General features: G+C 45.4%; 1 protein-coding gene across 1 annotated transcript; it reads right to left on the bottom strand.

Annotated features, from left to right (window-relative positions):
* Positions 1-437: 437 nt before the first annotated feature.
* Positions 438-14,491, bottom strand: nmnat2 (nicotinamide nucleotide adenylyltransferase 2). The gene is made up of 12 exons (XM_039602165.1): positions 14,301-14,491; positions 11,226-11,314; positions 8,463-8,530; positions 7,573-7,651; positions 6,793-6,919; positions 6,630-6,710; positions 5,355-5,399; positions 5,121-5,197; positions 3,148-3,249; positions 2,994-3,061; positions 877-2,511; positions 438-641 (listed from the first exon to the last, which is right to left on the bottom strand). The coding sequence occupies exons 1-11, from the start codon at positions 14,383-14,385 to the stop codon at positions 2,409-2,411; spliced, it is 924 nt and encodes a 307-aa protein (XP_039458099.1). The 5' UTR covers positions 14,386-14,491; the 3' UTR covers positions 438-641; positions 877-2,408.
* Between the last annotated feature and the right edge of the window lie 980 nt (positions 14,492-15,471).

Consider the following 15,471-nt stretch of genomic DNA (forward strand, 5'->3'; position numbering starts at 1 on the left):
GGCTGCTGCTGCCATCATCATCCGTCATCATTTCTGCTACGCTGACAGGGCTAGGGGCCAGGACTCTCTATTGGGGGGATGTTGCTAACTCCGGGTCCGATAACAGGCACCACACCCGCAGTAGATGTGCAGTGTGAGGTCTCGCAGCAAGCTATCAAACACGGCTTATTTCTCGGCTTTAAAAAAAACCGCCGCTATGCGTCGCCAGGTGTTTCATCAGATTTGAGGTGTTACCTCCTTTGACAGTATCACAATATCAGCTTAAAGCACTTGTTGCAGGCTGCTGAGTTTGCATCTTTTGCTGTGAAGTACAGCCAGACTTTTGATCGCTTCGCCTTGGGCATTTTTAATCTGTAGCTCTGCTCTAAAAGAACGTACGTACCTGGCCCCGCCTACTATCCTCGGAAACGTAAAATGATTGGCTAGAATTGGCTCAGGGGAAAAAAAAGCACCGAAATAAAGCACCGAAATGTGCGCTGCTTTTCGGTCTGGTTACTACCGTTTATGTCAGCACCGGTGCCATCATGGCACCGGACACCGGTACCCATCCCTACTGATGACTGTAATTAAACCTGTCCTGATCTGTAAACACACATCTGTGCTCATAAATCACACACACACACACACACACACACACACACCTAAAATGCCATCACAGAGTGCATCACAGGTTACATGTAGAAGAAGTCAGTGCAACAGAAAAGGCAGATTAATTAAAAAAAACACGGATTTTCAGCTACATGATACAAAAAAGTGACTGAGAGCAACCAAAAATCCTTTAAACACACACACACACACACACACGCACACACACGCACGCACGCACACACACACACACACACACACACACACACACGCACGCACGCACACACACACACACACACACACACACACACACACGCACGCACGCACGCACACACACACACACACACACCTGACCACGTGTAGAAATCGTACATTTCCCGGGGATGCCTTCTGTACAGAGTGAATAGAAAATGGCCGGACGAGGGAGACGATGATTCCCGCTGCAGCGATGTTTTATTTTTTTCATATAGATATTTGATCTTTTTTTTAAAACTTCTTTTTTTGCAAACACGTTCACAACAGATTATAATCTACCAAGTGATAAACACTCATGCCAGAACCAAACTGTCTAAGCATGCAGTCTAAGAACAGGAGCAAACGAGGAGGAACGATGCTAAACACTGCTGCCGCCGAGGACATCATCTTTACAGACGCCATCATCTTCATCACACTGCAGAGCTTAAGCTTTGCTACAGCCTGATGGTTACCCGCAGTATGTGCCGAGCTCTGGTTCCCAGCGCGTCTACATGTGGAAGATTTGAGAGCTGGATTCTGTGACAGCAGCGTCGCAGTGTTAGATTTTTGCAGAAGAGCTGCAGGAAACGACGGGCCTCATGCAAGAACGCCACAGACCGTGCCCAGACTGAACCTGTGCTCTGGGCCCTTAAAGTATTCCTGGTGTGTGTGGAGAAAAGCAGCTTAAAGCCGGAGGTGGTGGCGAGACTTCATAAAAACCTTGAAATGCCTGCACGCCATCATGACACATTTAGGTCTTCCACCAAGAAGTTTTTGAACTGGAGTCAGCAACTAGTGGCCGTTACATGGTACTGCAACATGAGTGACCCATGCACTGATCCAGCCTAGAGGTTTTGACTGGTCCATGTGGTCTGAGGAAATAAGGAGTCTAGATTCAGGGAGGCTCTGATCTTACTGCTGCAGGTCTCTGTCATCTTCTATCAACTGGAGGCGCTTCTTGGTTGAAATGTGGAACAAGTTAAAGGTGGAACCTGGTGGAACATCAGGTGTTTGGTGACGGGGTTAATTGTGCCGAAATCTTTAACGGCTCAAACGAATTCATGGGGATCATCCTGCTCTGCTGCAGCCGTCTGTCTCTTCCAGTGGACCGTATGTCAGATTGGGTCTAATTATCTGTGGATGTGTAAGCCGAGCCTGCATCGTGAGCTCATGAATGGTTCTTGCATGAAGCCCAGTCCAGCACGATCCTGCGCACACTGAGCATGCCCGGCTGTGTCATGCATTCGCAGACCTTAGTAAAGAACGAGAAAGAGAAAACACCGCCGTCGCCGCCACAGCCCTGAGGAGTTACCTCTGTGCATCGTCCCCAAGACCTCCCAAAATACCCCCCTCCCCCTCCCCTGATGTAAAGTCACATGACACAGACAGAAGGAGGAACACTAACGCTCCTGTTGGAAAGCAACAGCTCAAAGAAGAGTATATGTTTGACACAGAAGACAGACAAGTTTTAGATTGAGGAGGAGGAGGGGTCGTGTTTTAAATAGATGATGGTTGTAGGTAGGACCCTCCTCCCCCTCCTCCTCCTCCTCCAGTTTCCCTGTTTTACTGCGGGCAGGATGTTGTCGTCTCTATCCCGAGGCGTTGATGTACAGCTGACTCTGCAGGATGTAGTCGATGACGGGCTGACTCAGGTAGTCCACAACATGGCCGTCACCATGCTGCAGCGCCAGTCTGTGGGCGGAGAAACAGACGGCGTAAAGGTCACGCTTTCAACATTATTCAGCGAGTGTTCAGACTTCAGTGTGCAGTGGGAGGACTTTAGATTCAGAGAGTATGTGAGTCGGTCCTCGGGCCACATCCTGAGGACAGAGCAGATTTCACCTCGTGGATTTTATCCTCCCACCGGGAATTTAACTCTTTGTCGGCTGCATGTTTTTCTCTCCTCTCTGACTGTTTTTAGCCCTGATCTGTTCAGATTTAAAAAGTAAAAATAACACACAGAGACAAACAACCATTCACGTCTGACCAGTTAACCTAACCCCACTAACTGCATGTCTGTGGACTGTGGGAAGCCGGAGTACGAGGAAACTAAACCCAAAGCTGGTTCAGCTCAGTTTGGATCCAGAATGAATTTATCTTAACAAACGTTTTTGAATGTTAAAACTCTGAAAGCCATGAAACTGAAACATGGACGCCGGTGTGAAAGCTCCCACCTGCTCTTGGTGGAGCTGACGATGGCCATCGGGTGGCTTATTACGTCCTTCACCACGATGATGTTGTCCTGTAACAGAACAGAAATGAGCAGCTGAGATGTTGGAGGATGTTTCTCTGGGTCAAAGGTCATGTGATCTGGAGGTGAGCTCTGACCTTGAACTTGCGCAGAACGGAGGAGTGATTAATGATCCTCTCTGTGTCGGCGCCGTCACGAGGAACCACCACGATCCCGAAATCTCCCACAATCACCTCCATCTGAAAGCACAGAAACACGAGCTTCAGGCTGAGATGGGTCTGAACGACAGGACGACGACTTCAGCTTCATCAGAGCAAAAGAAAAGCTGACTAAGCTGCTCTTCTTTATGTCCTGTCCTGATGGCTGATGTTCATCTTCAGTTTATATAAATCGAATCCCTGTGAGCTGCTCTAAACTCTCAGTTTTGTTCCACTGTTGGCTACGTATGATGTCATAGAGAGGGTTTATCCTTATATGGTCACCTCAGGCACACAGATGTTCAAACATTCTGTTTGTGAGGGAGCAGCCAACCAGAAGAAGGGTGGCTCAAAGGGGGAGGAGCTTAAAAAGCACATTTCAGACAGAGCATGAACTGAGGGGCTGTGCTGAGGCCCAATATAAGACACAGTAGGATTATTTTAAACTGTAAATCATGCAAAGCTGCTCTAGAAGAATCCAAGGATAACATGTTAATGTGATGGAATCATCTGAATGATCTGATAAAATAAGACATTTCTTTCAGTTTAAGCGTTCACATGAGGAAGGTTACCGTTTCCTCGCCGCTCCAATCACAGCTGATGATTTCGTTTTGGTAGTTTTGGTCTCTCCGGCGGAAGATCAAGTGACATTACTCCAGATTTATTTGATTTTTGGCGTTTCCATCGCGTTTTTATCTCAGACTGAACATGTGAGTAAAAACAGGTGGATGGAAACACACCTGCAGTCAAATAAATTCCTCCTAGCTCTGACACACACATCAGGTGAGTGAACCACTGACGCTTTCTTTGGATCACAAGCGGTCGATCGCCTCCTGTTCACTGCACCTCGGTTGTTGACACAGGAAAGTTTGCTGCAACTTTTCAGTCCTCGCGAGTTTACAACGGACGTTAAAACAGGATCACAGCGTTTATGAGTCTTCATTTAGTGAGACTCATTTCTCCATGAAAACACAGAAAGTGACGTCAAGCACAGATCTGCAAAACCCGGAGCTGCCTTTAGTGATGTCAGCAGCAGCGCCACTCTCACCGCAGCCAGCATCATAAATCAGACGTCTGTGCAGCTCAGGCCCGTCGTGCCTTTAAACGCTGCTGTCAGGGAAACTGCAGCTAATCAGAATGGGACCATTCTGTGTCTAATTCAAAGGACTTCAAAATAAAAGTCACTAGCCCCATGTGTGAAGTGTTACGGTTTCACTGCAGCCCGTGTGGTCGTACATACGAGGTGTCCCCTTTTATTTTCCATAGAAACGTTTCTTTCTGTTTCTTCAAATAAACATTAGACAGGAAGTAAGAAATCTGTATTTATTATTATTGCTCAGGCTGTTTAGTAACTTTACATCTTCTAATGCAGCCGAAAGCTGAAGAGACAGCGCGGACACTTCCAGCTGACCTCTAAAAACACCTCGCTGCATTTGTGGTGAATTTCACTGCATAAATCTCATTTATTGATCACCTATTGATCGACTGCTCTGCGTGCAGCGCTCCTGACATTCTGACATTATTCTGCTTTGAAGAGAATATCGCTGGAAAATTTTCCCTTGTCAACAACTTAAAAATGACCTTCTGATCATTACAGCTGAGTCCTGGTAATAAACTGTATATTGAAAATGGACATGGCCCCTGAAGTCCACTTTTGAAGCCTTGAGTTAAGCTTCTGAGAGCTTTAACTGTGAAACCTGCTCTCCGGTTTACTGCCTGCGTTACTTTAATGGAGACATTATTTCCAAAAGGAACATCAAATAGTTTTCGAGGCACCGGCTTCACTTCGCACACCCAGAAGCTACGTCCATCTTTTATATCCAGCCTACAGTTTGGGAAAAGAGCTGAGGAGCTGGGCTACATGTGAGTGGGGCGGGGCTACATGTAAGTGGGAGGGGCTATGGTATGCTTACATCACTGTCCTTCCACAGGCCAGGGATGCAGAAGGACTCCAGGAGATCACTGCCACACAGGAGCAAGATGCGCAACTCTACAGACGGCAAACAGGCAGGAGGAAAGAGACACACTCTCAGTAAACATCACGTTTACTGGATCCAAACAAACAAACAAACAAACACAGCAGGAAGGAAAACCAGAGACACGACACACGAGTCCGCTCAGGTCCACACACTGAAGACCCCACTCACCGATCTCCTCGTACCTCATCGCAGTCCCCAGGTTGGCGTTTTCATCTGACACAGAGAGACAAACACATGTGATTACAGGCGGTGAAGCAAAACACGGGCACACGCAGGCTCCTCGTGATACGAGTGTCGCCTTCAAACAGTCTTACTGACACACTGAGCTGTGAAGTGGAATCAAATGTTTTGTGACGCCGCTCATACAAAAACCCCAATTTGAATTTAGCTGATCGAAACTTTAAGGTCCTCCCGTTCTGCACCTCTGGACTTCTCCCACACCTGCTGCTTCTGACCAATCAGGCATCACCTTCTGTTCCACTGATCATCACTGGTGAGAAGAGCTGAGTCTGTAGATCTGACCACGCAGCACGCTCATCAGGTATCAGGTCAGGAGTGTCACCAGGGGCATGTTTCATCCTTTACTTCTTCTTCTTCTTTCAGGCGCTCCCTCCAGGGTTTGCCACAGCGGATCTCCTCACATCCTCCTCACATCCTCTTCGGTCACAGCGACTTTCTCTCCTCTCCTCCATCAATGTTATTTGAGCTCTTCCTCGTTTTTCCTCCGGCCTGGCAGCTCCATCTATGTCCCCGCTCTGCACATGTCAGTGTTTGGTTTCTCCCTCCACTAGAAAACATGCAGGATTAAAGCCGCTATCGAAAAAGAGATTATTAGTTTGCAGTCACATGAGCAGACTGCGCCGCGGCACGCTTGAAGAGGTGAGGGCGGCACACCTGAGCTGTGATCTTATCTACACCCGAGCACAAACTCTGAGGCTTCCTCAATCTGAAAATCGCTTTGTTAAGTAATTAGTAAAAAGTTCACCATTTCCCAAAAAATCCCCCAGGTGAGGTTCAGAACCTGCGACTGAGGGACCTTTTTGTCCTCTGTGAGAGCAACTTAGACAAAAGCACGCATCACAAACCAGCCTAAAAATAGCAGCTGTCTGGAGGAAGTCCAGAGGAGCACGAGGAGGGAAGGGCGGATGGTCCAGATCAGCTGTGTTTTTGTTGCTTTTATAGAGAAATATCCAAACTTTATGTAAGGCAGTAATGAGAAAGAAAGAAGGAATGAACAGTACAGAAGAACATATTCCTGTATCCACATAAAAACACTCGTTTATTGTTTTTTTCATGATGTGTGAATGTTGTGGTCGTGTTTGTAAAAGTCAAGACATCAAATTCTGTTTGTTTCTCCATCTTCTCCTCGATCCCTTATAAATACCAGTCCAGTTTCTTAACTTCAGCTTTTATTTTGTAATGTTCTTATTTGTAAATTCTTACCAACGAAGGTGAAGCGTTCGATGTGCGGGCGTACGCAGCAGATTTTGCCCAAACTCTCGCTGATCTTCCCCCACAGCTTGACTGAGAGGCAGAGAGCACGTTTAGAGCCCAACACCACACATCAGCTCATTAACACTCATTAAGAACCTGAAGTCTGACTCACTGGCCGTGGGCGTGTGGTTCATGTTGTTGTGGTTCTGGTAGATGGGCGTGGTCTGGTTCTGTGGCTGACCAATCACAGGAGTGGTTGATGGCGTGTTGACGTTGGACAGGATACAGCCGGTGACTCTCTGAGGACGCAAACATCGTTAGAAACTCGTCGGCTTCTCTAACTTCATCTCTGAGTCGTTACAGGTGCTTTCTGTAAATTACTCAGCAGAATGTAACAAACACTTTCCCCAGCAGGGGGCAGCATTTCACTAGTGGGAATGTGGAGACGTTTCCAGATGTTGGTTGCTGTTTAGCCTCATTTCAATGATGGGGTGTAGAGGAGTTTAGAGCAGTTGTTTTGTCACGTTCTGATGATGCTTTTTCATTTTGGAAGGTTTGAAATAACACTGAATACAGGAATTTAAAATAAGCACCTTTAAACTTTGAATGGATCCTTGGACATCCAGCAACTCAATCAGTTAAAGTGAGACCAAAGAAAAGTCATGGAGATGACTCAACAAAGGGCTGGATGTCTTTCCAGCTGCTCTTACTACAATGACCGATTCAAATGGAAATGAGAAGAGTGAGGGGGATGCTGCCATCATTTAGACAGCTTACTGTCCTGTCAGAGTCTCGTTTCAGCTCAGAGCTGCAGATCAGTCGATTCGTTTCTGATTTAATCTCTGGCGATTCTACCTCAGGCCTCATTATTCCTGTCCAGCACCGCATGCTGTCTTTGAATCATCCAGTAAATCTACACAGAGTCCGAAATGCTCAGTAAGAGTCCGCCCACCTTCATCAGGTCGCGGTGATGCTCCAGCACGCTGCAGGTGGTCTGCCAGGTGTCCTGGTAACACTCCCAGGGGTCCACCCTTCACCAAACACACAGGTAAAGAATGATGAGGACACAAAAGCTGGTTTTAGTCTCAGCTGCCAAAAAAACTTCCTGCAGATGTTTCACATTAAATGCCTGCGAGGGAACGACAGGGTTCTTTACAAACATCTGGTTTTGACCAGTGTTATAACTTTTTGGGTTTCACGGTTTCTTTCTAATTTTAGTGTCCTGTGCTCAGTTTCAGCCACCAAACCCCCAAAACCTCGTGGGCGTTACTTGTTGTTACTGGACTGTTGGTACAGTGACCTCACAGCAGCCATATTATCGTTCAGATAAATGCATTAAAAAGGCTCCAACAGCACAAACATGGTTATGTGGACATTTCAGGAGCACTTCATGTTTCGGGCCTGAAGTGATGATACTTTAAAACTACCACTGAGCACCAACACAGCTGCTTTCTCTTTCTGAGGTGACATTTGTTTTCTTCTTCTGTGGTTTTATTTGACGTTTCCTGTGTTTTCAACAAAAATGTGGAAACTACTGAGCTGATAGCAGCAAATAATAATTAATAAACACGATGCGTTGATATCAGGGTTATTTCTATTAAATAATAATAATCACTGTCATGTTTCTACCTGCATGACGTCCACAACTCAGCAACTTATCTACCAAAAGTTTTGCTGCTTTTATGATGTGCTGCCCCAAAACATATAAATAAATAACGAGCCACATACTGAGGCATTTCAGAGCTTTTAATGTGAAACTCTTTGCAAGAAGTCCTGTCTCTAACATGGCTCAGACCTGGTTATTTCCAGAGTAAAAGCCTCTACAGGTGGGTAGAGACTCACCTGATCCAGTCAGAGCTCTGCACGGCCAGCTGACACATGGTGAGGCGATGTCTGCTGGACACGAGACCCTGCAGACACAGAGCAGCGCCATCAGCCACAGCGCCGATCCAAAAATAAGCCAAGAGTCTGTTTGTGTGACTACAAACCAGTGCTGAGCGGGACTTTGACTTAACAAACAGAGAAAATACACCTGGATGAGAATGAAAGGTTCTTTATTATCATTCATCATGAAGAAACAGCGAGATGAAGGCCTCAGGCCTCATAATGATTAGAAGTAATAACTTAATTAAAATATAATAATAAAAGTAAAAATATAATTAAATGTAATTTTAAAAAAACATGAAAAACAAGCATGAAAGGAAACTCATCCTAAACTCACTGAGAAGATGTTAAAAGTGAGTTTTTCCTTCCCACTGTCGCCAAAGCTCCTGCTCACAGTGGCTCATCTGCTTGTTGCGCTTTTCTGAGATTCCTCTGTGTTATTGAGCCATCTTTACCTGACAATGTAAACTGTTGTTGTGATTTGTATAAATAAAACTAAATTGAACTGAACATCCTGTAGTACCATGTGAACTATTCAGACCTTTAACCAGCAGAAAAACGTCCAGTGGATTAAATTAGGTTGAATTTAAGTCCTTTCCTTCTTCTTCATGTCCTCCTTCATTACATCCATGAACCTCCTCTGAGGTCTTCCTCTTTTCCTCCTGCCTGGCAGCTTGGTCCGATATATCCACCCTCCCTCCTGCACATGTGCAAACCAGGCTCTGTGACTCTGATCCCGCCCATGCTGCTGACTCCCAATAACCATCTGAACCATTCAGCTCGGCCTCCACCGTCTCCAAACCATCCCAGAAGGTCATCTTGTAAACCTTCCCTTTCACCCCTGACACTTGTCCCCCACCTACTCCACCCTGCCTTGGACGGTTCAGCTCAGGTGTTTAAACTTAGAACTAATATCCAGGTGACAGAAAGATGAGTTTCCAACCAAAATAAGATCTAGATCAAAATAAATCTTCAGCTCTGACTGATAATCCTCTTTGGATTTCAGATTCGTCCATCGATCAGGCACTTATCTTTTCTTAGGCCACAGTTTTCGGTGTCGTTTCATGTTTTTCACCCCTGCGAGGTCCTCCTCCCACCAAAATGTGGGACGAAGGATTAAAAGACTTCAAAGTAATTAAGAGTCTTTCTGGTAGCTCATTAAAGAAAATGTGTGCCGTTCAGAGGGGATGGTGGGAAATCCAGATCAATGAAATATGAAAGCAGCAGGAGTCGTTTGGATAAAACAGACGGAGAGCAGGTGGGAAATGTTCTGCTTTTACATTGGGTCTAAAGAAGGCCACGTCGTGTTTTCCACCTGTGAATAAAGCCTGACGCACTGCTTTCTGAGGACAGAGAGGTTTGTGAGTCATCGGGGCTGACACACTAATAAGATGATAAGCGATGTGAATAATCTCCATCGTTAACAATCCATCATTAGGATTGTTCAGCTGCAGGTGACGATGCTGGAAAACAAACATTCATAACGAACACCAAAGTGGATGAAACTGGATTTCTGTAGCATCTATTATTCATGTTGTGTGTTTCTGTAGAGGCAGAGCAAAAGTAGGACGAGACCTTCATTAATTCCTGCAGGAAGCAGAGTGGAAAGCTGCAGCTGCAGACAGCGTGATCTTATCTGTGCTCGACTCAAACATATGCAACACAGTCTGCAGTCTGCAGGAGGATGAAGTCACATGTTAAAGGCATCTGTCCGCAATATTAACAATAACAAAGATGTAACGTCTGTTTTTCAGAAACCTTATTACCATTCGTGGGGAGCAGAAATTGTTTGGTTCTAACTGGATGATTTTTATTTCTGCGCAGGCCCGGCTGGCCTCATTCCAATCTGGTCCTCCTGGCGTTATATTTCACTGCGTACGTGTTACCATCATTTTCAACATGCAAAGTCTAATAAAAAAAGAAAAACATCTGGATCACAAACTGTATATAAAAGATGGAAGTAGCTTCACGTCAACATTTTGGCCCTTTGTGTTGTTTTTATGGTGCCAGCAGTGACTGGGCAGAAGAGAAGGCAAAATATTAAGTTATTAGCTAATGCTAGTTAGCAAGCTACACCCAAGCACAGGATTTCACTGTGCACCAAAACTGCAGCTTAGCCTTCTTGGAAGGTCTGTGAATACAGCAACCTCACAGCAGCCGACGGCACAAACACCGTCCAGAGCTCCATTTCAGAGGCTACAGTTAGCTCAGATGAAGCCTAGCAGACAGCTAGCAGCTACAGCCGCCTGTGTCATCATCCACCTGTTAGTCAAAGAGGCCACACCCCTAACAATGCAAACTTGTGTTTTTGGTTTATTCTAGCTGAGGGAGCTATACGGGTTTTATCCTCAACAGGGCTGAACTTCTCTCACAACGTTGACTCGAGTAATTTTTGTCACTTTTCAGACGATGCTTTCAAATGGCACAAAAACTAACTCCTCCTCATCATCAGCGACCTTCATCTGCAGAACTAATAACACCAGCCTAAAAGGAAAACACAGCTCTGAACTGAAGCTAGCACACATTACTGCAACAACAACGTGAACAGACACGTTCCTGCATCATTGTATCTGGTTCATGCATAGAAACAATGAGGCAACACTGCCACCATGAGGTCAAACTGAGAATTACAGTACCATCCTTTACATCCTCATGAAGGAAAGTTTAGAAAAACGGAGGGAACTGCCACCGACCTCATGAATAAATTCAAGGGTTACTCACAGCTTTCCCGTAGGAGTCGTGCACCGGTGAAATGATTCCTCCGATCACAATGAAGCGTCCCGTTTTGTGCAGATATTCTCTGGCTTTTTCTGTAAACAAAGGAACAAACATAAAAAAGAAAATAAACGTGAGGTTGGTTTACTTACAAAACAACTACCAAATCTATGGCAAAGTTACACTGAGCTAAGCCTAAATACAGCAATGGAAAAACATTCAAGTTAAATAAAAACTAAAAACATTGAAGTGAACTGAAGTTGGTGGTTTAATGAGACCGAGATCTCTACATGAGTTCAGTGTCTGTGCCGTAATACCAGCGCTGAATTCCTTCATCATAATTAGCTTCAAAGTTATTGTAAAACACTAAACCTCATCTAATCTAACCTAGCCTAGCCTAGCCTAGCGCCCTCTGAGCTTCCTGCTACTACCTCTACCTGGGTGAAGCAGTGAGTGGCTGCAGCTGAAGGGTGGATGTGATGAAGAATATAAAGCCCACTCTCTCAGGCTGTTCAGCCTCTCTGGGCAGCTTCCACTGGTCTGTTGGGTTATTTTGGTTTTCGCACACTTTTTAACACACTGCATACATTAAGCAGCATCCACCACTGACACCTGAGACTTTCACACCTCACTGCACGCTTCACTACATAAACAGGAGGACTGGATTCAGTTTGTCTGTTGTTTGAGTCACAGTAACAGTAAAGCAATAAAAATGAAAGTGAAACAAAAGAAGTCACTCTAGAAAACACCTGAGACTAAACTGAAATGAAAACAAGAAAACAAAAATGAATCAAATAAACTAACAAACTAAAATAAAATAAAAAAACTAGAAAAACTCTGATCAACTCGGGTCAGCGGCGGCACAGCTGGGTTTAGTTTCTTTGCTTTAGAGCGTGGTACATTCAAGCCCCAAGGTCCAAATCATTTTTTTCTGTTTTTTTGTTTTTCTGTCCCACTTTAGGTTCTTGAAATATTTTGGCCCGGCTGTAGCTGTGGTCTCTGCAGCGACTCACGACCGTGTCAAACTAAACACACAGGCGTCTTCACTTTAGCTTCACGCTAACAAAAGAAAAAGGTGGATAATTTAATGAGAGATGGAGGACTGAGGAGCCCCCATCTATCCTCGCAGACCATTTCTGTTATCTAAGAATGTTATTTATTCACAGAGAGCTGCTTCCATGTTTGAACCCACACACCAAGAAAGATGTGGAGTCGCAGGCAGAGAGCAGAGGCGATGGCACCATGTTTCTCAGCCCAGTCGTGAAGCCTTTAACTTTTATTTACTTGAAGTGTCTTCAGGATCAAAGATCATTAACTTCCCTTTGTTTAATCAATGAGGATAAAACCTTTAGAAAGCTCAACAGCAAAGTCTCATCACTTTCTATCTGGCTGTATTTGCTCCATACTGTCAAAAGCTTAAATTATTAAATACAAAAGCATGTATTTGTATCTGATTAAAGCAAAGCCGTGGGAACCACGTTTGAGTTTATGTGAGCCTCTGATCCAGAACTCATCGCCTGTCTCATCAGCTGTTAATGAAGAATCAGCCTCAACAAGCAAACTGTGAGAGGATGAAAAAGAAGCTCTGACCACATGAAGACAGATGAAAGAGTTTCAGATTTCAGAGAATTAGTGGGAGGAAGAACAACGAGCAGGACGTGGAGAAGAGTTTAGCAAGAAAACAGAAAGTCCACAAAACAAGGAATCCAAATCTAGAGAGAAGCAAAGCAAGGCGCTGAAGAACGACACAGAGACAGGAAACAGGAAACAGCGCAGAAGCAAAAGAAACAAGAACAGAAGAAAATCTAAACCGATTTTTCTCAGTTTCATTTTTTATTGTTTAAAGTTTGAACATTTTAACAGTGTGATAGTGAATATGTCTCAAATTCAGTGTCCAGTAACACAAACTAACAGCCTTCTTCAGGCTTATAGATTTATATTTTAAATGTCATTTTGTATTTTTTAAAGTGGGACTTAGTTGTGTGTAAATGGGTGGTGTCATATTTAAAGATCTCATTGGTTCACACGACAGAAACGCTCGCATCACATTTGCAGGACATCGTTTCAGGTCTTTTCACATTGAGTTTTAATTCAGTACCATAAGCCTGGTTTTGGTGACCCTAAAAATATCTTTATTTCAGGTAAGGTGGACATGTATAAGTTAACAAACAGGGAACTGAGTTTGGAGATGATTCAATAATTCAGTTCACAATAACTTGGTGTTTATTTTAATGGGTAAATTGCAGTTTAGATGGATTTAAAGGACAAACAAACAGCGTTAAATGTAAAAACATGACTCTTATCGCTCTTTTCACTTTAAAGAGATTATTGCTTGTTGAAAGGTCACATGACACAGCCCAGTGAATAACAGCTCCTTTCACTGCGATGCTGTTACATCAGCTGAACTGTAAACTCTGTTATGTTTTTCCATCTCTGTAAATTATTCATCTTCCAGAAGTAAATCACGAGAATGTCTCCAGCTCATCAACTGAAAACAGAAAGTTTATGTTTGTGACTCCGAATATTACAGTAAACCTGTTTATTAATTTGACTGTATTCGTGACGCGGTTCTTCCGTGTGGAGACTGATCGCTGACCGTCGTGTTTTCCGCTGTGACGGGCCTCTGAACGCTCTAACAGTCTCATCATTTATCCTGCAGTCATTTTGATTCTATGATGAAAACATTTTCTGACCATAATCCGGACTGTAACCTCCGCTGACGCGCAGGGAAAGGCCGCTGAGCAAGGCACTAACAAGGCACTAACACCCCCGGTCTGCCCCCCGCACGCTGACGGGGGGCCTCTGTCCACCAGTGTGCGTGTTTTTGTCACGGTTTGGCTCCGAGGGTTGAGGGGCAGCTCCGTGTTTTCCCCTGAACGTGGGCACGGGCTGCTCCGTGCTGCGTTTGTTTGAGTCGTCGGGATTTTACCGGAGCCGTCGCCCGTTTCAGCACCACCCTCCCGGACAGCGGCCCGGAGTCCGGCTCGGAGCTTTAGCGCGGATATTCAGCACCGGGGTTCCGGTGATCTTTATCCCCAAACACACCCAGACCTGCCACCACCCCATCCCCCACCTCCTTACCGAACATATGGATGTGTCCTTTGGTGATGGGGTTGAAGCTGCCGCAGGACAGCAGGATGACGTGGGTCTTCGTGCTCTCCGTCATGGTTCTCCTCGCTCGTCTTTAGTCCTGGTCGCCGGTCCGTCCCGGTCCCGGTCTTGGTCCCGGTCCTGTCGCGTTCTGTGGAGCTCGCCTATAGAGGAGCAGCCGCAGCAGAGAGAGAGGGAGGGGGAGAGGAGGAGAGAGGGGGAGGGAGGGGGACAGAGAGAGACAGAGGGAGAGGGAGAGAGAGAGGGAGGGAGCGAGGGGGAGAGAGGGAGAGACAGAGGGAGAGGGAGAGGGAGGGAGAGAGGAGGAGAGAGGGGGAGGGAGGGGGAGAGAGAGACGGAGGGAGAGAGAGACAGAGAGGGTGGGAGAGGGCGGGAGGGAGAGACGGGGGGGCGGGGGGGCTGCGGCAGCGTCGGTGCGTTACAGACACCGCATCGCGTCACTGCGCTCAGAGCACCCGCGCAGCGCACGCGCTCAGTCGTTCCCTTAACGACCAGCAGCGCATCAGTCTGGCCGGAGCCCTGACAATCTACCGCGCATGCTCAGGAAAATTCAAACTCGTGTGTCCTTGTTATCGTCGCACGTTCAGGATCTTTGGTTCAAACCAGCGACGGACAAACGAAGCTTTGAAGCTTAATTAAAAACGGTTCACTACTATTTTAAACAAAGTCCTCTTTGGTGACACCTGGTGGACAAACATATGAAGAGCAGCTTACAATGAGCTGCTTCAGTGTGACTGCCCACTCTGCCCACTGTTATGTTTATTTTAGTAATAAATCATTTTGATAATTAAACCTTCCTTCTTTAAACGTGTGTCATGGTGTGTTCTCCTTTTGCTTGTGACTTGATGTTTTTTACTACTAACACTATATGTAACAATCTTACGATAGGCTGGGAGTATGTTTGTGCTGTGAGGTCCCTGCCTCCACATGATTATGTAATTAACCAGCGGACAGATATGTTTATAATTAATATACTATAACTTCTATAATTATGTATTGTGTATTTCTGATGTACATTTTAGACCTGGGAGCAGAATTGCTGATGAACTGTTTTTTGTCTAGGAACAGGCAGAACATCTGGCTCCATGTCTCTGATCACTGGTTCACTATCTCTCGCACAAAATCACCACAACACAGCTCA

Source organism: Oreochromis aureus, linkage group 18 (assembly GCF_013358895.1).
Source record: "Oreochromis aureus strain Israel breed Guangdong linkage group 18, ZZ_aureus, whole genome shotgun sequence".
Classification (NCBI taxonomy): domain Eukaryota; kingdom Metazoa; phylum Chordata; class Actinopteri; order Cichliformes; family Cichlidae; genus Oreochromis; species Oreochromis aureus.

Excerpts from the sequence above, each read along its gene's own strand:
- nmnat2 (XM_039602165.1), bottom strand. The coding sequence starts at position 14,385 with ATGACGGAGAGCACGAAGACCCACGTCATCCTGCTGTCCTGCGGCAGC. Across the intron at positions 8,531-11,225 it reads ACGACTCCTACGGGAAAGCT|GGTCTCGTGTCCAGCAGACA; the intron begins GTGAGTAACCCT and ends CTGTGTCTGCAG. Across the intron at positions 6,711-6,792 it reads GAACCACACGCCCACGGCCA|TCAAGCTGTGGGGGAAGATC; the intron begins GTGAGTCAGACT and ends TCTGCCTCTCAG.